The sequence below is a fragment of the Protopterus annectens genome, chromosome 12.part0 (assembly GCF_019279795.1).
Source record: "Protopterus annectens isolate FY-2018-M chromosome 12.part0, PAN1.0, whole genome shotgun sequence".
Classification (NCBI taxonomy): domain Eukaryota; kingdom Metazoa; phylum Chordata; order Ceratodontiformes; family Protopteridae; genus Protopterus; species Protopterus annectens.
In genome coordinates, this window is record NC_056746.1 from 1,309,543,359 (window position 1) to 1,309,566,241 (window position 22,883).

Genomic DNA, 22,883 nt, shown 5'->3' on the forward strand with positions numbered 1-22,883 from the left:
AACTTTGCAGACAGCTTCTAGGCTCGAGCTCCTCCCACTCCCATGATCCCTTGCTGCCCTCTAACCCCTCGGATCTCATTTGCGCTAAAGCCAGAAAGCAGCTAAGGAAGACCTTGCTCACCAGACAGGACATCTCTGCTTCTTCTAGGTCCTGCAGGACAGGGGAAGGAGGGTGGGATAGTGATGAATAGTGACATAAGTTAACACAGATAGCAAGTTATGGTAAGTACATAACCCTTTTTCTGATGTTATCCATGTCACTATTCCTCATGGCTGGGTCAGAGTCCCCAGCTCCCCTAAATCCTGGGCGGCCTCAAGGAAGGACATGCAGAAGAAATGTGGAGCCAAAGGAAGCCCTGTTCCTGGTGACAATGTCAAGGTTATAATGAATGACAAAAGTGTGAGGGTAGACCAGATGGCTGCTGCATAAATTTCATCTATGGAATGATGGGCCAGATAGGCAGATTATGCAGCCATTGATCCAGTGGAAAAAGCTCTGATTGTATCTGGTAGAGGATAAGCCTTCAGACGAATAAGCAAAGGAAATGCAATTTGAAATACAACGAGAAATAGTAACCTTAGAAACCACCTGACTCTTTCTGTTAAGAGAAAATGCCACAAACAGCTGGTTAGATCTGCGTAAACCCTTTGTTCTATTCAAATAAAACCATAACCGTCTACGAACATCAAGTGTATGTAACAGATATTCCCCTTTATTAGAAAAGTTAGGAAAGAAAACTGGTAATTGAATTGACTGATTCAGATTAGCTTCTGTGGCTATCTTAGACATGAGGGAATGATTACTTCGAAGAGCCACTCTGTCTTTATGAAACACCATGTAAGGGGGTTTGACAGAAAGAGCCTGCAACTCTGAAACTTTTCTTGCCGAAGTTTTGGCTACCAGAAATGTGGTCTTCCATGACAAAAACTTCATGTCACATGCAGCAGCAGGCTCAAAGGGACTCTGTGTAAGAGACTGCAGCAGAAAAGAAAGGTCCCATGGAGGGGAAGGATCCTTGACAGGAGGCTGGAGCAGAAACACATCCTTCAAAAATACCTTACAACGGCGAGAGGAAAAAGGTAGGTATCTTGCAAACATGAAAGTTGGAGACTGCCGCCAACTGCACCTTGATAGTACAGAAGCTAGCCCCTTCTTGAAAAAAATGAAGAAAAGAACAGTAAGATGTCTGGGATGGAAGCAGAGAAGGGATCCAGATCTCGCTGCTTGGCCCAAACAGAAAATCTTTTCCACTTATTCGCATATACCTTCCTAGTGGATGACCTCTGAGAGGCCAGAATAATGTTCTTGATGGGAGAGGTAAGCCTGGACTGATTCAAGATTACAGGAAGTGGACAAACCATGCCATCAGACAAAGAGTCTAAAGGTTGGGGGTCAGAAGCTGGGAGGGATGGGAAATCAGATCCAGAAGGGGATCTAGTGCCCAAAGGGGGTACTTCAAATGAGACCGTAAGAGGGGAAACCACACCTGCCAAGGCCAAAAGGGGGCGATGAGGACTAAGGTAGCCTTGAGGCATCAAGCTTTCTGAAGCACTCTTGGTATAGGAGGATAGGTGTAAGGGAGACCCGGAGGCCAACTGTGAAGTAGAGCATCCCTGAGGGACTTCCCGAGAGGGAGAATCAGGGTGAAATACCGGCTTCATTTGTGTTCATGAAGGGGAAGCGAACAGACTGTGGCTCATCTGACCCAGGCAAAGGAAGATCTCTTTCACCACTGAAGGATTTGGGGACCACTCGTGACGACTCAGGATAGCACTGCTGAGTCTGTCCGCCAACACTCTGGACTCGCCGGGAATGTGCATTGCAAGAGGAAAGCACCCCGAGGACATCACCCTTTCCCACACCTGCATGGCCTTGAGACAAAGCAGATAAGAGAGTGTGCCCCCTAGCTAGTTGATGGACCACACAACAGCCATGTCGTCTGTGTGAACTGAAATGGTACCCAGAGGAAGGCAGTCCTGAAAGGCTTGCAACATGAGAAGGACTGCTCTCATTTATGTGCAGTTTGGTCTCCGCGGAGGACCACGTGCCTTGGACTGTCTTTCTCTGGTAATGCCCCACCCCCACTCCAACAGGGAAGCATCCAAGGTCACGGTGGCACTGCAACGAAGAAGATAGAATGGTCTGCCTGCTAGCAGGTCATGAGACTGAACCACCAAAGGATATAACGCCTGCACACTGTAGTGAGACAGACTGAAGCTCTCACTGGATGAGACAGGGAAGACCACTGGACAGCTAGAGTCCACTGGAGAACCCTCATGTAAAAACACTGGTTAATGGCATCAGATAGATTGTCACTGCCATTGACCCTAAGGCCTGGGAATAAGGTGGATCTAGGGATGAGTCAGATCTAGAAGGCACTGGACATGAGGTCTGATGAGATGTATGTGGCGGACAGGGAGCACTGCAATCTCTGACACAGTGTCCAGCTGAATCCTGATGAACTCCAAATTCTGGGATGGAATCAGATTTGATTTGGGGAGATTCACTGTAATCGGACTGATCAAACAGATGAAGCACACACTGAGCGGCTGTGGCCAGACGATGCTTGGTGGGAGCTGTGAGGACCCAATCGTCGAGGTAAGGAAACACCTGGAATCCTTGCAGTCTCAGGTGAGCTGCGACCACTGCCATGCATTTGGTGAACACATGGGGGGGCTGTGGTGAGACCAAAGGGTAGGGTCCTGAACTGGTAGTGATTGGCCCCACGCAAAAGGGGAGATGTCTCCTGGAGTGCCTGTCTACTTTTATATGATAATATGGATCCTTGAGATCCACAGAGCACATCTAATCGTCCTTATGCAAAAGAGGCACAATGGACTGGACAGTGACCATCCAGAACTTGGACTTCTTGACAGAGATATTTAGCACACTGAGGTCCAGAATTGGATGCAGGTCTCCCATCTTCTTTGGCACCAAAAAGAAGCGAGAGTAAGTTCCGGATTCACGCTGTCTTGGGGGACCTCTTGGATGGCTCTCTAAATAATGTTTAGCACCCAGTGATCTTTTGTAATATTTGCCCAGGCCAAAGGGTGCAGTGACAAACGATCCCAGACTGTCTCCAGGACAGTCAGGCAGTGCCTCAGGAGTGCTGGGGGGGGTTCTCGGAGAAAGGTGCCCTAGAGCCCTGATTTTGCGGACCTCCTCCGCCTCTGCGGTGACATCTACAGTTGAACCCTCTCCCCTGACCTGTAGAAGAAGGCTCATCCTGAGAGTCTTGAAAGGCAGACTGCAACTTGCAAAACCACATTTTCCTGCCCCCTTGCTGCATCTTAGAGAAGGAGCTCTTAGGGGCAGAAAACCTGATTCCCACAGCCGACAAGGCCTTACCTTCCTGCTCACTGCAGGTGAGTGTCTCTTTGACTGAAGGGTCAAAGAGGATAGATCCGTCAAAGGGAGAGTTGGTGAGGAAGTCTTAAAGGACTCCACAAAAGCACAGCCAGGCATGACGCTAAATAGTGATGTCTATACCAGCTGCTCAAGAAGCGCCTTCCTCAGCATTGGCAATCACCTCATCGAGGAATTAGCCAAGGAAGTGAGTGTAGAAAGCTTGGGGACACCTTACTTAGGTCCCCGGCAGGCAGTAACTTGGAAAGGGACGTGGTAAGCACCTTGACCAAGTCCCTCTGGAATCAGGTGAAATGTGCCAAGTAGTTAACCACCCGCGAACCAAAGGTAGCTGAGGCGAAAACCAGCTTTCCATGTCAGTCAACAGTCAATCGTCCGGGACTCTCAGTTAGGGAAATGAACAGACGTATTATGGTCCACCAGCTCTTTCTTGGTAGTGGCAGCTACCACAAAAGCATCAACTGGCACCCCCTTAGACCAGAACTGTTTGTCTGAAGAGGGGCTGAGAAATTTATCAGCACGCTTGGGAACAGGCTCCACAGTATCCACCTCCTTCCACACCCTGCTGGCGATAAGGTTTATAAGTTTGTTAGCAGAGTGGGGAAATCCAGGAGGTAGATGGTCCCGTCCTGAAAGCCTTCAGGAACACGGACACTTCTGAGGATGGGGGGAGGGAAGACCATCCGTCTTTAAGCTTGAGGATTTCTAAGATGTCCCCAAAGGAGACATCTTCGGGCGGAGACCTGGGGGAACCGTCCCCTTCATTGAGGTCTATATCCTCCATGAGCGACTCCATAGGGGAGTCTAGGTACCTCCTCTTGCATAATTTCTTCTGAGGTACCTCCTCCAGGGAGGACTCGACAGAGGATTTGGAAGAGAGGGGGACCCCAGGACCCCAAGGGTGGTGACTCCCGCCTGAAGGCTAGTTCGAGAGGGCTGACTAGGAACAGGATGAGAACAGTCCATTCTGGGGGATGGGATGATCCCTGGAAAGCCTGGGAGGAAACTCTCATGGAGGAAAAATCCTCTCTACAATCCAGAAGGCCGAAGGGCTGGACGATGCCTCATCCTCACTCCTGGCAGGCAAGGCCACCTGAGAGGAGGAACTAGAGCAACCCAGCACCTCCTGGCCTCTGGACAGTACCGGCCCCAAGCTGTCCAGGGACAAAGCAGCAAAGGGAAGGGACCGGTACGATAAAACAGGTCTGAAGCCCCCACCCAAGGACTCTGGGGTGACAGGTCGGGCCCAGGACTCCATCTGCTCAGGGGGAGGCTAAGCAGAGTCAGTCAGGGACTCTGACAGGATAGAATCAGAGTGGCCTCTAGGGACCCTCCGTCTCCTCCTCTATGCGACCCAGGGCTGAAGGTCCAAAACCAAATGAATTGGATGAGAAGAAGCCAACGAAGGGTAGGAGATGGACCCCTGGTCAGATGGACAGGGGATGCAAGAAGCCCCAACTCAATCTGAGCCTTGAGAAAAGACCTCATCATCCTGCCCATATTGGTTAGGAGCAAACTCCTGGACAACCTAGACGGGGCAGGGGACCTAGCTGGAGATGGATTTCTGGAGCCCACGAACCTCCCTTGCCTGTTCAAAGATTGACTTGTGTGCTTGGAAGCAGAAGGGGACTACCCCAAGCCAGAACTGGATGGGGAGTCCTCTATAATAATTGTGGGATCTGACAACGATCCCGGATTCGACCGCCTTGGATCCAAAGGCAAATGAGGGTCCGGATGCTTGGATTCCACATAACTCTGATCTGAGAAAGCTGGATCAGTGGCTGGCCCAGATCTGGCTGGATCCGAAGGCCTTGATCCGGAGGCCTTGATTCCGAGAGGAGATTCCTGTGACCGTGGATCTGAGGGCCTCAGAGTGGAAACCCTAGACCTGGAGGGGGAGTCGTCAGACCAAGGATCCGAGGACATCGGATTCGACTGGGCCTAGGCTGGAGTTGGTTTCGAGGAACTGGGATCCAACAGCCTGGCCTTTTTAGATGAAGAAGACCAGGCAAGAGAGAGGGCCTTCCTCTTATGACTGGAGGGTCCAGGCTTGGCTGGGGACTGGGCCAACGGATCCCCTTCGGCCAAACCTTTTAAGAGAAGTTTGTTTTGGCACTCGACCGGAGCCCTGAGGCTGAATGTGGCACAAATGTCACATTCAACCTCCAGGTGGTCGGCGCCCTAACAAAGAAGGCCCTCCTCATGCAAATCGGACACGGGCATCTTCTGGTCGCATATGGAGCACCTTTTGAATCCAACAGGCTTGTCAGACATGCTTGGATGAAAAAACACTAAAGTCTAAGGGGCATGCTGAACTTGGAAACTGGGAAGGAAAAGCTACGGTGAAACCCAGGATAGCGACCAGTCACACTATAAAGTATAAAACTATATGACTATAAAACTACAGGAATAAACGGCCACAACAAAAAGAGCACCAAAACACACAGCAACAACAACCGAGAAGCAAAATGGGAGGGGAGGGACTAAATACTACCAATAATATAACTAGAAAACACTAAAAACTAAAAAGGAAGAAATGAGAAGAATTTGAAAAATAATGCTACTTATCCCCACTGGAGACTTGAGCCAGAGAATCTGCATCTGAAGCTAAGTGCGACAAACATGATCTGAGGGGTTAGAGGGAAATAAGAGATAATGGGAGTGAGAGGAGCATGGGCCTAGAAGCTGTCTGCAAGGTTTTTGGCATGGATCCGATGTTGGATCCTACGACCCAACACTGAGAAATAGTGACAATGATAACATCAGATTAGCATTTTAGTTACCTAACTGATCACACTTCAGGAAACATGTGAAGACGCAGAAGCTTATATGATTGATATTTTAATGTTACTTTACAGAAAAACCTGGAAGATAATTTCATGGCTCTACTTAGCCATATGGCAGCCACAGAGGTATTCACGTAGCCAATGATGACATACATTCTGGTCACAACCCTGGGACATGCATTATGCCTATAATCCCTGGTGGAGATGGAAGATGTGCACAGATGTGACATATATGTTTTGCAGAAGGATATGGCTACTGAAGGGTAACATCATTTTTGGAAGTGAAGTGTGTAATGTATCTTTGCACCACCGCATTGCATACCCAACCCATGGTTCTTGCAGGGAGGCATGCAGAAGGCAAGGCATAAAGAAAAAATGCCTCTGATGCTGCCTAGATGACAGCCATCCTGCAGACATGCTCTTGCTCCATAAGGGGGAATGAATGGATGTTTTTTGGCAGTGCACACGGCATGCTGGCTGAAAGGAGGAAATGAAAACAAAATAAACACACAAAATATAAACTGAAGGAAAAGACATTTATTTTGACTACATAAATAACATGGGGGGTTAGTATTACCCTTAGATGGACATGTTTTTTTCTGTTTTTTCTAATAAGGCCACACAGACCACCAGCAGAAAGAAGTAACAACCTACAGCAATATCAAATGTTACCAGATGTTTAGGCTGACAAAAATGCACAGCAAAATAACTTAATGCAAAAACAGAAAGCTGACAAGCCTTTACAGTTTAACTGCTTAGTGCAAAAGGTATATCACAACTGAACATACTTTCACTTATGCCTGTTTCTTTTCTAAATGACATACTGTTAGCTAGCACATATCAAGTGTTACATTTGTTTGAAACTTACCTCAGAAAATTTACCATCTCCAAACCACTGCAGCCACCTCATTCCAGTAGCAGCCTGTCGCATAGCTGTGACCCGCCACGTGACAACTATTGCTGGCCACCACGAAAAACCCTTGATTTTTCCCCATACAAGCTCTCCAACTCCAAAGCTCTTGCCATCCTGGATATAGGGAAAAAAAGACAAAATAAGTGTTCTGTTGAGCTACATCTATTTTAATGAACACATATGGCAGGTACTTTAATGCACAGAACACAGTAAAATTTATTCCATCTTTTAAATGAAATTCTTCTGGTTCCAAAAGGATGGTAAACTATGATATCAGAGGCAAGCAGGCAGGATAAAGTTATTGCTTTCATTCATTTAGTTATTCATTTGTACAGTTATGTAAACTTATGTTTGCAACTGCCGATGGTTAAGTCAGTCCAAAACTGTCTCCATGTCTGGTCTGCCTAAGGTTATAAAGGGCAATGATACACATGCATAATATGGATTGATATTAGATAAAATGAAATATTTAGGAGTATGGATTAGAAATGACTCTGTGGTGGCAGCTAATGATACATGGGAAGAGACTACTAATACAAAAACTGAGAAACTGGAAGTTTTGTTATATGGATATGGATACTAAGATACAAGCCATTAAAATGCTTTTAGTCCCTTTAGTCTTATACATAAGTCAGACATATTTTTATCAACTGGAGAAGTTGTGGATAGCAATTAAAAAAAAGAGTTGAATTATTTTATCTGGGAAGGGAAGACAGCAAGGGTGAAGTGAGATAAGATGATTCTACCAATAGAACAAGGTGGACTAGGATTACCTAATTTGAGGAATATTTTACAGCAACACACTTAAGGGTCTTATACATAGCACAAGCAGAAAACTATAATTCAAAGTGGAAAGGAATGATGCTGACACAGGGAGGAAGCTCAAGAAATAAGGAGATAATTGGATTTTGGATGCAGAATCTTAAGGAGAACAACCAATATGGAGTCTTATATTCATAAAATAGCAGGGAGTATTTTAAGAACCAAACCAGCACGAGAATGGAGAAAAGAGATTTTGCCGATAGGCAGAGTGTGGTTAGGAATACAAATAATAGGCAAGAGAGGGCTGGAATTTATTGGAGAAAACTGGTAAAGGAACCAATGTATTGGGAGTAAACAATTAGAAAGGGAAAGATAACAGAATTGGAAGAGGCCAAGAATTTATTGCAGGTTAGAGAATGCCTTCCCTATCAAGGAGTGATATCAGAGTATAGGCAAACAGAAAGAAATATGGGGCTCCTAAATGAAAGACCAGCACTGGTAGGGTTTTTAATAAAATCTAGAACAGAAGCTGCCATTAAAAAAGGAATAATTAGTAAAGCATATAAAATACTGCATGATAATTATAAGAATCAACCAGAGGAGCTTAGAAAGGATTGGGAAGAGAGACAGGATAAGCAATTCACAAAGACAATGGGAGATATATGTACATCTCCCAAATATACAACAAAGTCTAGAAGATTTAGGATATTTGCCTGGAAGTGTTTATATAGGTATTTTTATAGCCTAAGTAGACTCCACAGAAATTTTCTTCAGGTGGATACAAATGTTGAAGCTGTGACGGGCAAGAAAGAGGTAGCTGGGAACATATTTTTTGGAAGTGTGATGAGCTGGCAGACTTTTGGGATTCCCTGCAGGCCGCTCTGTCAGAGATGCTGGGTGAGCAGATTGGGCTGACTGGGGAAATTATTTTTTTGACTTATGATACAGAATCAGAAATGCCTAGACATAGTAAAGCCTTGCTGAGTATAATTATGGTGGCTGCCAAAAAAGCAATTACTAGAAAATGGAAATCAAAGTCTAGACCAACTTTACTAGAAGTACTGAATATAGTAACAGAGACAGAACAACTGGAATTAGGATCTTTAGAAAAGGGAAGGCGCAAACTACATAGGAAAAAATGGGAATTGTGCGAACAATACATGCAGAAACAAGGTTTATGAGACAGGATTTGAATGAGCCATATAATGCTTAACTGATGATGACTGGATGGTTTATAAGTGATGTATAATGTTTACAACTACAGTTGTTTCAATGGTGTTTGTGATATAAACTGTTTGTAACTAAAGTGATATAATTTTGTATGTTTTTCATTTATATAAATGTAAGAGTGCCTTTGTCATATATGTAAATTTAATAAATATGCTTGTAAAATAAATATGCTTGTAAAAAAAGATGGATTGATATTAGTGCAGTGTACACGAAAAGGGAAAGTAAGAAATACATGAAATACATGAAATGAAGCACACATTAGCCTATACATTATTACATTCAAGACAACAACTGTACTCTGACTAAGTCACATCTAAGAATGATGGGATGGGAATAAAAAAGAAGTTATGTACTCACCATAACGTTCCATGTGAATTGTTCATCTCGCCTTTATTCTCAATGATGGGTTTGGAGCTGATCCTCGGCTCCAACTCGGCCAAATGCTAAAGTTTGAGGTCTTCAACCAACTCGTGGCCTGCTCCCTATCCCATGATGCACTGGTGCTTCCTCAGATCTTGTTTGCTGCCAACTAAGTAGACTAAATAAGTTCCACCAAAAAAAAAATCTAGTATCCAAGAATACACTGGATAAGGACTAAAGACAACCCAAACTTGTTTCAACTTTTCAGTCCACAAGACACTGGTAGGGGGTTGGAGGGTGGGATGTAGAATGAAGGCGAGATGAACCACTCACATGGAACGTTATGGTGAGTACATAACTTCTTTATGTGAAGTTCTATCTTGCCTTCATTCTCACTGATGGGTTAGCGTCCCAAGCACCATCTTTTTCAGGTGGCTCACGGGAGTATATTCCTCAGGACAGTGGAACTAAAAGAGGCCCTGTCCATGGAGGCCTTGTCCAATTTGTAATGACTGATAAAAGTATGAGGTCTAGACCATGCGGTTGCTGTACAAATAGAATCTATTGGTAGTTTGGCCAGAAAGGCTGAAGATGTGGAAACAGCTCTAGTTGAATGGGCCTTTATTTTTTTATGTAATGGTGAATGTACAGAATTGTATGTAAAAGCATTGCAATCTGATAACCATTTTGATAAGGTGGTTTTTACCATTGGAGCATCTTTCTTTGAGTCTGAAAACAAAACAAAGAGCTGTTCTGATTTTCTAAAGTCCTTAGTCCTGTGTAAATAAAATCGAAGCTGCCTGTGGACATCCAAATTGTGTAGCATATGTTCCATCTTATTAGAATAATTAGGGAAAAAAGAAGTTATGTACTCACCATAACGTTCCATCTGAGTAGTTGTACTTCATTTGTCTTCAACCTGTGGGTTACGTATCTGTATTAGATCTGAGCCGGCAACTTTTACTAGCATCTGCTCCGAGCTCCAAATTCCTCCCCTTACCCATAATACACCTCCACTGCCTTCCATCCCCAGATCGAGTTTGCTGAACCTTATACTGATAACCTGACCTGAAAAATTACTTCTGACCTATACTGCAGCCTAGGCTGATCATATGCCAAGGTCCGGGGGAAGTAGGGTGGGACGGTTGAAGACAAATGAAGTACAACTACTCAGATGGAACGTTATGGTGAGTACATAACTTCTTTATCTGAAGTAGTTTACTTCATTTGGTCTTCAACCTGCGGGACAGAGTCCCCAGCTACTAAACCCCTGGGAGGCCCTCATGGAAGGATATTCCGGGGCACCGCAGAACCAAAGGATGCTCTCCTTCTGGAAGTCAAGTCCAATTTGTAATGAGAAATAAATGTATGGGATGAGGACCAAGTAACTGCAGAACAAATATCATCCAAAGACACTCTAGACCAAAAGGCTGCAGAAGTAGCCATGGACCTAGTGGAATGAGCTTTCACCTGACCTGGAGGAGACATGCCTCTGTCCTTATAGACCTGAAGGATGAATGAAGAGATCCAGCTAGCAATAGTGACCTTGGAGATAGGTTCCCCCAAAAAGGGTTTATAGAAGGATACAAACAATTGATCAAATTTACGGAAATTTTTTGTCATATGTAAATAGAATTGTAACTGTCTATGAACATCCAACAGGTGGAGTTTGTATTTCATCTTGTTAGTAAAATTGGGAAAAAACACAGGCAAATTGATGGTCTGACTGATATTGACTGGTGAAGCCACCTTAGGAAGAAAGGGTGGATTGGTTCGAAGGGAAACCCTATCTTTGTGAAAAATCATATAAGGAACTTTGACGAACAAGGCCTGTAATTCTGAAACCCTTTTGGCAGAGGTAACAGCCACCAGAAAAGCTGTTTTCCAAGATAAAAATTTCAGATCTGCAGTTGCGGCAGGCTCAAAAGGCGGAGTGACCAAAGCTTGAAGAACCATAGTAAGGTCCCATGGGGGAACAGGATCTTTGACTGGGGGGCGTAACAAAAAGGTGCCTTTAATAAAGGCTTTACACAGTCTGGAAGAGGCTAAGGGGACAGAATTCTCACCCACATGAAAATGAGGGATGGCAGCCAACTGAACCGTGATAGCAGAAGAACTACCTCCGTGTTGAAAAATATCAGCTAGAAGATCAAGAATGGCAGAAATAGGAGCCGTGAAAGGGTCTAAACTCCTTTCAGAGGTCCAAAAGGAAAAATGTTTCCACTTGCCGTGATAAACCTTCCTGGTTGAAGACTTATGAGCAGCCACCAGAATTGATCTAACTGAGGAGGATAGTCCAGGAGTCCTTGCAATCATGGGAACTGGAGCAGCCAAGCTGTGAGCTTTAGACTCTCCAAATTCGGATGAGGCACCCCCGAAGGGTGTGAAATTTGATCCTGAATGGGATCTAGGATCCAAGGCAAGGCCAGAAGGTGCGACCAATCGATGGAAAACCATACCTGGGGAGGCCAGGATAGGGCAATGAGAATCACTTTGCTCCTCAGCTGACGAGCTTTCTGTAGAAACCTTGGAATAAGAGGTATTGGCGGATAAACATACAGAAGACTGGGAGGCCAAGCATGAACTAGACCATCTCTGGAGGACTCCCCCAGCAGGGGGTTTAGAGCGAAAAACTCGCTGCACTTCGCGTTGGAAGAAGATGTGAAGAGATCACAGCAAGGTTGACCCCATTTGCTGAAGATCTGTTCCTCTACTGACAGATTCAGAGACCACTCGCAAGGCATCAGAATGGTCCGACTTAGCTTGTCTGCTAGGATGTTGGACCATCCCGGAATGTGCGTTGCGATGAGAAAGCGACCGGTGGAGATCACCCACTCCCACACTCTCATGGCCTCGTGACAAAGGGGGTAAGATCTGGTCCCTCCCTGTTTGTTGATATACCAGACCACTGACATGTTGTCTGACTGAATTGCAATCGTTCCCAGAGGAAGAAAGGCATGAAGGGCCTGCAATGCTAGAAGGTCCGCCCTCATCTGTAAGACATTTATGTGTAAGCTGGTCTCTATGGGGGACCATAGGCCTTGGACTGTCCTGCCCCCCCCACCCGAACTGGGAGGCATCCGTGGTCACTGTGGCTTGGGCTGGAACAAAGGGTCGTCCTTCCAAAATGTCCAGAGAGCACATCCACCATATGAGGGATGACCGACAGACTCGACTGAGTTGAATTAGATATACCAATGGCAGTTTCAACAGGGATCATTGTACAGCTAGACTCCACTGTAGAATTCTCATGTGTACATGGGCACACTGGAGAAGAGTTATGGTTGCCGCCATCAAGCCTAAGGCCCTCAATATCGATTCTGCCATTGAGAGATGAGAGTGGTAGATCAGGGAGACATGCATCCTCAGGTTTTGAACTCTCTCCGAGGTCAGGAAGATTTTGCACTGAAGAGTATCTATCCTGGCACCAATGTAGCCTATCATCTGTACAGGATCTAGGAGAGATTTGGATGTGTTGATTGTGATCTCCAAACGCAGGGCAAAAGTCAGGAAATAATCCCTGGTTTGGGAGAGTAGATGCCTGGTGGGAGCAGTGAGGAGCCAATCGTCTAGGTATGGATAGATCTGAATCTCCTGAAGCCTCAGGTGAGCCGCTTCTACCGCCATCACTTTGGTAAACACCCTGGGGGCTGTGATGAGACCAAACGGTAGGGCTCGAAATTGGTACTGATTGACTGCTAGCCGGAAGGGGAGGAGCCTCCTGGAGCTTCTGTGCATTTTTATGTGATAGTAAGCATCCTGGAGGTCTAACGAGTACATCCAGTCACTCTCTTGCAGGTATGGCATGATGGACTGCAATGTGACCATCTGGAACTTCTCTTTGGCAACTGACAGGTTCAGGGTATAGAGGTCCAGAATGGGCCTTAAGTTCCCCGTTTTCTTTTGGCACCAAAACTAACCCAGAGACGAGGATACAGTCTCTGAAGGGGGAAGGAGGCCTCAGAGGGCCAACTTGGACTTCCTATCCTTAATGGCGTGGGGGTTGAAGACTACACATAAACTGCAGTCCACACTCAGATGGGCCATGCCCAAGCACATAATAAACCGAGTGTGGCCATCCGCAGAGGATAAATTATGGCCACACTCAGTGCAACGTTTGAAGATAGGCTTGTCAGCCATATTATCAGAGACAGAAACCTTAAGAAAAAAGTAGTTTCTTTCTTACTGACACACACACACACACACACACACACACACACACACACACACACACACTCACCACACTCGCACACAGAAAAACACTGAGGGGGGAGGGGAAGCAAAAAATCCACACAACAATACAAACTACTCAAACTACCCTAAAACTCTATAACTCGACGCACCTCCGCCATCTTAAGTAACTGTTTCTGAGACTTGGGAGCTGGATCAGAAGAGGCCTGGGCTGCAGTCTTTTATTTGGAAGGAGTCTTTGCCTTTGTCTTTGGCTTTGCCTTTATTAGAAGCTGAGTAGGCCTGAAAACCCCTTCGGAAGCTGGTACCTGCACAGCGGCTCCGGACCCATCCTAAGGAGCATTGTCCGAAGGTCCTGCAACAGAAATATTCAAAGACCTAGTTAGCTCCTTGTGGGAGTCCGTATTGGCCATCGGTTCCGAAATGGCCGAAGACAGGGGCTGCAAAAGCACCTCACTGATGATGGCCGAACCTGAAGCTGGCTCTGCTTGTACAATATAGTCTGATTTGGACCACGGAGGCCTGTCTTTGTCCTTGCGTCGTTTGTGAACTCCGGTAGCCGGAACCGTATCCGATGACATTTTGTAATTAAAACGCCTACCGAAGTAATGAAATGCAAAATCGTACCTTCATTTAATTGTACGTTGATTGAATCTAGCACAAAACCGACAACTAGCTACGTCGTGGTCAGGGCCTAAGCAAGGAATACAGTAAGAATGAAAATCCTTATGAGGTATTTGCTTCCCACATGAAATACAATTATTAACTTTTTCTGACATCGGACTGGAGCAAGAAAAAAGTTTCCCCAACGGGGTACTTAGCTTTGAGTAGGAGAAGAAAGTCTTTGGACTGAAGTTTGTTTAGAAAAAATTGTCAGGAGTCAGCCGACCAGCACTTGCAAACTGCTATCACCGCACGGCAAGAAAGACTGGAGAACATGGCGTCGGCTGTCAGCTTTGTACTCCTGGCGCTCTGACGTCAGGGAGCATGGCTGAACAGCCAACGCCGGACCCAGACTTTGGGATTCTGGCCGACCGAGGACTGCCTGCCGGCAGGGGAGAACCCTACAGTCATGACTGCAACAGTGAAACACGATGAATATTGGGGAACCAATACTAACTCTACCTAACAATTTTTGAAGAAAAAAGATATTCATAAAGGTTTTATCCACTTGACTAAGTTGGAGCTCAAGAGATCACGATGCATAAGCTATTTGCAGCAAACGAGATCTGGGGATGGAAGGCAGTGGAGGTGTATTATGGATAAGGGGAAGAGCTTGCAGCTCGGAGCAGATGCTAGTAAAAGTTGCTGGCTCAGATCCGATACTGATCCATAACCCACAGGTTGAAGACCAAATGAAGTAAACTACTTCAGATAAACAAGTAATTCTATAGTCTGACTGAGATTTGTCTCTGAATATACCTTAGGTAAAAATGATGGATTTGTCCTAAGAGAAACTCGGTCATTATGAAATATTACATATGGAGGTTTTATGGACAAGGCGTGTAACTCTGAAACCCTCCGAGCTGCCATAATAGCTACTAGAAAAATGGTTTTCCATGATAGATATTTCAGGTCACAAGATGAGGCCAGTTCGAATGGGGGTAAAATGATACGAGAAAGGACAAAATTTAGATTTCATGGTGTAACTTGGGACTGAATAGGGGGCCTCAAATGAGAGGTTCCCTTAAGAAAGGCTTTGGAGAATCTGTGGGACATGATACCAGACCCCTGATCACCAAGGTGAAAGTTAGAGATTTCCGCTAACTGAACCCTAATGGTTGCAGCAGCTGCTCCTTCATTGAAATGTTTGGTAAAAACTCTAAAATGGATGAAATTGAGGCTAGATACGGGTTAATATTGTTTTGAGACGCCCATATACAAAATCTCTTCTATTTACTAAAGTACAACTTCCTGGTAGATGATTTATGGCAGGATATTATAATGTGCTGAACTGCAGCTGAGAGATTTTGAAACCTTGCTATTCTGGGAACTGGAGCAACCAAGCTGTCAATATGAGGGTGTGAAGTGTTGGATGAAGAGCTCCTGATGAATGAGTCAGAAGATCTGGAACTGGGTCCAGGATCCGAGGTTCTTCCAATAGATGAGGCTGAAGAAAGGGGAAACAAATCTGACGAGGCCAGTAAGGGGCTATTAGAATAATGGTCCTTCCCAGAGTCTTTGCTTACAGTAAAACTTCGGGTATCAGTGGAAAAGGTGGAAATGCAAAAAGGAGACCCGGGGGGGGGGGCAACTGTGTACAAGCGCGTCCCTTGGGGAATCTCCTGCAGGGGATATTGGGGCAAAATAGCTGCTGCATTTTGTGTTCATTGGGGTTGCAAAGAGGTCAGAGCAAGGCTGGCCCCATCTGCGGAATATCCTTTCCGCCACTTCTTATTTCAGGGGCCACTCATGAGGCAATAGAATTGCTCTGCTCAATTTGTCTGCTATCACATTGGACTTCTCCGGGATGTGCGTTGCTATCAGAAAGTGCTGGGTGGAAGTTGCCCATTGCAATAGTTCCTAGAGGAAGGGAGTCTTGAAAGGACTGCAATGCTAGAAGTATCACTCTCATCTCTAAGACATTGATATGCAGATGAGCCTCATGTTGTTTCCACGTGCCTTGGGCTGTTCTTCCCTGATAATGCCCCCACCCTATCAGGGAGGCATCCATGGTCACAGTGGCAATGGGAGCAGGTAGAACAAAGGGGCGACCTATTGTTAATTGATGAGATGTCAGCCACCAGCAAAGGCCATTCTTGCATGAGTTTGTTATCAGGATTTGATGAGACATTGGAAGTTCCTGAAAAGACCACTGTGTGAACAGAAGCCATTGTAGCATACGCATGTGCATTCGACCTAAAGGAATCGCAATGAGTTCTGCCGTCATTGTCCCCAATAATTTGAGCATCATTGAATCTGGGGCTTTTTCTTTTGCTAGAAGAAGTAGGACCTGTTTTCGTAAAACACAAACCCTATCCAGTGGAAATTTTACAGTCATGGAAATGGTATCTATATCTGTTCTTATAAAGACGGTACGTTTGGATGGCGATAAGTTAGATTTCTCTGAGTTTATGGTAATCCTCAACTGACTGCAGAGGTTCATGATTGTGTCCCTTGTTAGTATTAGTTGATGCCTGGTAGTGGCGGTGAGGAGCCAGTCGTCTAGGTATGGAAACAACTGGAATCCTAAACGTCTCAGGTGAGCAGTGACTACTGCCATGCATTTGGTGAACACTCTGGGGACTGTAGTGAGACCAAAGGGCAGAGCTCAAAACTGGTAGTGACTGGCTCCCAGCCAAAAGTGTAGATGATCTCTGGATAGCCTGGCCATTTTGATATGATAGTATGCATCCTGGAGATCTATCGATCACATCAAATTGTCTTTCCCGAGAAAGGGAAGTATCGACTGTAGTGTGACCATCCAAAACTTAGTCTTTTGACAGATTTGTTTAGTCTGCTGAGGTCCAAAATGGGTCTCCAGTCCCGTTTTCTTTGGAACTAAAAAGAGCCTTGAGTAAGTTCCGGATTCTCTCTGGTCTGCAGGGACTGGTTGGATGACTCTTTTTTTCTAGCAACCTTTGAATCTCTATGGGTGGGCCATCCAGGATTTTTCTTACAAGGGATGGTGGGGTGGCAAAGGGAATGGAGTATCCTCTGAATATTATCCTTTGTACCCGGTGATGTTTTGTTATGTTTTGCCAGGCATCTGAGTTCAGGGATAAACATCCCCTGACTGCCACCAGAGATGGACAGGCTGGCCTCCTTTCAGGAGCGCTGATAGGGCTTTCCAAAAAATTGATCTCTGTCACCCTGATTCTGCGGAACCCCTCTACCGCGTGGACGGCGTCTTCCATTATTACCCCCTCCTCTGCCTCTAGAGGGGGGGTCCACCATGAGTGTCCTGGAAAGCTCCTTGAGTTTTACGGAACCACATCTTCCCTCCCTTCTGACCTTTGGGGTAAGGTTTGGTAGGGGTGGAAAAATGGACTCCAACAGCAGAGTCTTTCCATCCTGCTCACTCCTGGTAAGCGTTTCCTTCACTTTGGATCCAAACAGGGAGGAATCATCAAAAGGGGTGTTCACAAAGGATGACTTAAAGGGGTCCGCAAAGGAGCATAAGCGCATCCAGGAATGTCTCCAAAGAGCAATGTCTGTACCCGCTGCCCTGCTCATTCCATCAGCTGCATACAAAATCATACGCATGGAAGAGTTTACAAGGGAATTTACGGTAGCAAGCTTAGAAGTTGCTTCATCTGAAACTCCTGCAGCTACTGCACCCTGTAGAGTTTCTCCCAGCTCTTTAAGGAGATCTCTTTGCAGTCTAGTAAAATGCATGAGATAGTTCAGGGATCGAAGAGCAAAGGCCTCTGAACTAAACATTCGCTTACTATACCTGTCCATGATCCTAGAATCCCTGTTAGGAGGATGAACAGATGTAGAGGTCTCTGACAACTCCTTCTTGGTGGCTGTTGCCACCACCATAGCATCGACAGGTACTCCTTTGGTGAGGAAAGCATTGTCCTGGGGGGACGTCATAAATTTGTTAGGCCTCCGAGGGACAGGTTCCATGGTATCTGGGGACTCCCACACCTTTCGAGAAATGAGTTCCATCAGCTCATCAAAAGGAGGAGACACCCAAGAGATGGGGAGCTGAGACTCAAAAGCCTCCAGGAGAACTGAATCATCAGCAGTAAGGTTAATGGGCTTCCAGCTACCCCTCTGTTTGAGAATTTCCAAGAAATCTCCAAACGAGATATCATCAGAGGGGGACCGTGGGGACCCTTCTGACTCATCTAAGTCAGTATCTGATGTAATGGATTCCTGTGGGGAGTTGAAATTCTTCCTCTTGCAAAGTCTCTTCCTAGGAACCTCCTCAGTGGGAGCTTCTGGTGAGGTCTCTGAAGAGCAGGGCTCACCCAATGGGGCGACCCGAGGATCTGGGTCTCTATGCTTTTGAGGGACTAGTGAAGCAGAGGTAGACACAGGCACTTCGGAGGAGGAAGTTGCCAGTTCTGATGAGGTGGGAGCCCAAGGGGAAAACACTCTCCTCATGGCTTCAAAAGCCCCCCGGCTCCGATGAGAGGAAACCCCTGGATCTGAAGAAGCAGGTGGATCTCCACGGCACCAAAGTCGTGGGATCCGAGCCCGAAGGAGGAGCCGAGCTCAGCAGCGCCTAAGCCATGAGAGGTAAAGTCAGAACCGAGAGATTGGTTCGACTATCCTCCCTGGACCCGACCGGCGAGTGTCGGCTCCTAGACTCCACGGTCGGCACCAAGGAAGTCAGAGTAGTTGGAACCGACAGGCCTGAAGCAGGTGTTGCCTCTGGTGGATCCACAATCATCAGCTCCAAACACGCTGGCTCCAAAACCTCGAGTCGGGTTGGATGAGGAACAGGACTAACTGACTGGGTCTCAGTCGGAACCAATGCCCCAAGGGTCATCCCCGGCAAAATCTTAGCTAGTGCCGGTGTCTGCAGAAGCCTCTACACCACACGATCCACATCCTTATTAGAGGGTCTTGAGGACTGAAAAGAGGCTATGGAAGAAGCCACTGACTGTAAAATAGGAGACTTAAGGGTAGGAGATACTGGCTCCAGAACCGGGGACTAGCTCCTAGCAACAAGCACAACCATCAGCTCCAAAACTTGTGGTGCCGAGGTAGATGGTCTGTCCGATTCTTTTGGAGTCGATGTGCTTGTCTTTGGCTCCCATCTAGAAGAAGACTTGGAAAATTTTGAATGCTTGTCTTGGGTCTTGCCCTTATCTAATGAGTCCTGAAAGGAAGATTTAACCAGTCCTCTTCTATCAGTTTTCTTTTTCTTTCATGCAGCACCCTAGTACTGAATGAGTGGCATATGGAACAATTTTCTTGGAGGTGAACCTCCCCCAAACAATATACGCAGTCCAAGTGTCCATCAGTGATTGAGATCTTCTGCCCACACTTAGGGCATTTTTTGAAACCAACTAAGATTTCTCCTGAGACATATCAACAATCCTACAAAAAACAATAATCACACTAGAATACTATAAACAATGCTTAAAGTCTTCTAATTTAAACAGGCTACATATTAAAGAAGAAACAGCCCTAAATAAAAAAACGGGCTCACAAAAAAAATATATCTAAGCCTTTTATACTACTAACAATAAACACACCATATACAGCTATATATGTATATAAGTGAAAGCTATAACTATCAATGTTTACAATAAATGGGAAAAGGGAGTTAAACTAGGCCTAATAAAAACAGCCACAAAAGAAAGAGACAGAGAAAGGTATGCTACCTATAATTCTCTAAACTAACTAACTTGTTTAAACTAACCTTTAACAACTATATAAAAGGTAAAATATTTAGAAAAAAGATATTAAACTTGAGAAAAATACTTATATTCACTGGCCAGAGCTGGTGAAACGCCCAATCTTTTTCAGAGGCAAATGAGATCTGAGGGAAGCATCAGTGCATCATGGGATATGGAGTAGGCCACGAGCTGGCTGAAGACCTCGAGCATTAGCATTTGGCTGAGTCGGAGCAGAGGACTGGCTCCAAATCCATCAGTGAGAACGAAGCCGAGACAGAACATTATCAGTCACTATTCCGAAGTACTACCCCCTACCCAAGTGAAAACATGAAAAGATTAGTTACAGATAAAGCAGTCACTCCGCTAACTGCTGCACTGCTGTGGATGGGTGATAAGATACAGGCATCTACATGCTCACAACATTAATTCTTACTAGCCTTCCATTTAATCTTATGGTACTAATCCCAGTCTCTTTGCTAACTCCATGTAAACCTTGGCTGTCTTCCTTTTTGAGGATGAAAATAAATATTCATTCAGTATTTCTACCCTGTTTGTATTCATTTCTGCATATTTATTTTATTTTTCATTTGTTTACCGGGAAAGTCCGACTGGATAAGCTGTCCTTTTACAGTGGAGGCCCAGGGAAAACAACTCAGCAAAAAACATGGCAAAGATGTTTGCAGTGGTAATATCAAGTTATAAAATGGACAAAAATCACACAAGCATTTGTATAATTTCCATAGAGTAGCTTTGCATCCACAATACAAACAATAATCAGATTAGATGTAGAGGTAGAAATCGTTTACAACAACTTTTCTAATTTCTGTAACATGTTTTTAAAACAAGTCTTGGTCTTCGATATTCATTGAAGGTAATGGTTAAAACTATGAATGACCACAGAATACACTTGCAAAACCGTTTTTGGCATGAAAGGTCAGTTACATAGGATTTATTTAATTGTGTGTATATATATATATATATATATATATATTTATTTTGGTTAACTCCACTAGACTTTAGATAAGTATGCTGTTATAATACCAACAGTTAAAGAGTTATATCCTTAGACAGTATGTCTTTTTATATTTTAATGCAGAAATAAACAAACCTGATCACTAGTGAAAAATACAAAACAATTCCATGAAGACACACATAAATCGCAAGGGTATTTTATATACACCAATTTAAAAATTAAGTGAAGTGAAAGAATAAGCACATATGAGTGATGAATGTACTTTTAAAAAACGTAAAGCTGTCATGGGAAACTGCATAAATAAGGAGGAATGCAAAAAATTATTTAACTTGTGAAAAAAAAAGGGACACATCAATGGAAGATTTGTGTTTGTTAACATAAATATGAAGTCAGAAGCAGAGCGGGTTTATATCACTTCACTGAGTTTTAGGAAACTGAAATTCATATGATCGAGACCACATGATCAATTTGTTGAAAACTCAAAACTAAAAAAAAAAAAAATCTCCATTTCTGCATGGGGTCATGCCTCCTTCACCTCCTTCCAAATTATATATACCACCGGGGTGGGGAAAAGGATGAAATCCCCTTTGATGCAGTTCTATGTAGATCACAGTACAAAGGGGATCAGGGAATTTACAGCACATATTTACCCAGGCCCATTTAGTTAAAATACCACCCCACCCCTTTACACAAGGGAAGAGCAAAATAAAAAAAAAAAAAAAAAAAAAAAACACTTGGTCCTTTCCAAGCAGCTTCCTATTGTTGTTGTTGTTGTGTCTTTCGGCTTTTCCCGGTTAGGGGTCGCCATAGCGGAACTCAGGTCCGCTAATGATTGCCAGTAGATTTTTACGTGCCGAGTTGCCAGCTCTGACACACTACCTTCAACGAAGGTACGCCCATTCATGCATGTCTCCACACAGAAGACGCTCTAGCTGGGAATCGAACAGGATAACGTCTTACTGTGAGGTGACAACGCTACCGCAGCACCACCACTCCTGCAAATTCACACTCCCTTTCTCTATAACTAAAAAAAAATACTTTACAGGAGGAAGTCTTCTGACTTCTTGAAGACTGGACAGATGAATGGGACACCTAGCAGTGAATTCCCAAATGTAAGGAAGACTGCAGCAGTGATCTAGTGAAAAACATCTAAACTTCCATTTCAGATAGGGTTGTCTGTTGTTTGACTTTATTGCTTTTATTAAATTCTATTTAGTGAATTTTGAATTAATTATTTATTTAGAACTTTTCTGCTCTGCTGGTTTCCTGTTTAGATTTGTTCATTTGATGTTGGTTTACAACTATTTACACCTAAATTAGTGCAATTTATATTATGCTGTCATGCAGATTGCAGATAACCTTTCCTTTTCTTAAAATCAAGTAAACTGTAGATTTTAATCCTGGCATAAAATTAGTATACAAAATTTGAAATGTTATTTTTAAGGCATATCACTTAATTTTTACTTTAAATACTGAACTGAGATTGTATGAGGAATTTATTGATTTTCAGCTTTGTTTGATAATGTATAACTGTTTCTTGCTGCTCGTCTGGAATTCAGATTCACAGGTGTCTCCAGAACATTTTACTCTACAGTTATATGGGTCTGCAAACTCTGTACTTGCATTTTGTGATTTACAGTTGACATACAAAAGTTTGAAAGATATTACAGGTATATACTAAGGCACACCACTTAAACCTACTGCTATTAGCCACCATACAATTTTAAGTGAATTAGGTCTAGAATTCTGACATATTATTTGGCTTCTGGTTTTTAGGAAGTAATCTTACTGCACACTTGTACAAAAGATTAATTTTATAGTTACATAATTTATAGTTATATTTAATTAATTTTGTTAATTCCATTTTTTTTTGGTTTCTTGCATGGAGCTTATAACAAAAGTAAACCTTAACTGTGTGTGAGTGTGTTTATTATATAAACAGAAACAGATGACATCTATCTCCTTCTAAAAGCCATGTGAATTTGCCTAATTAGGAAGACAA

General features: G+C 44.3%; 1 protein-coding gene across 1 annotated transcript in view; it reads right to left on the bottom strand.

Moving 5' to 3' along the window:
• Positions 1–22,883, bottom strand: part of LOC122817164 (DNA (cytosine-5)-methyltransferase 3B-like) — a 1,566,941-nt gene that overhangs the window by 527,618 nt on the left and 1,016,440 nt on the right. Inside the window, exon 7 of the mRNA XM_044090371.1 lies at positions 7,022–7,180. Coding sequence (XP_043946306.1) covers positions 7,022–7,180 — 159 coding nt within the window. The remainder of the gene's footprint in view (positions 1–7,021; positions 7,181–22,883) is intronic.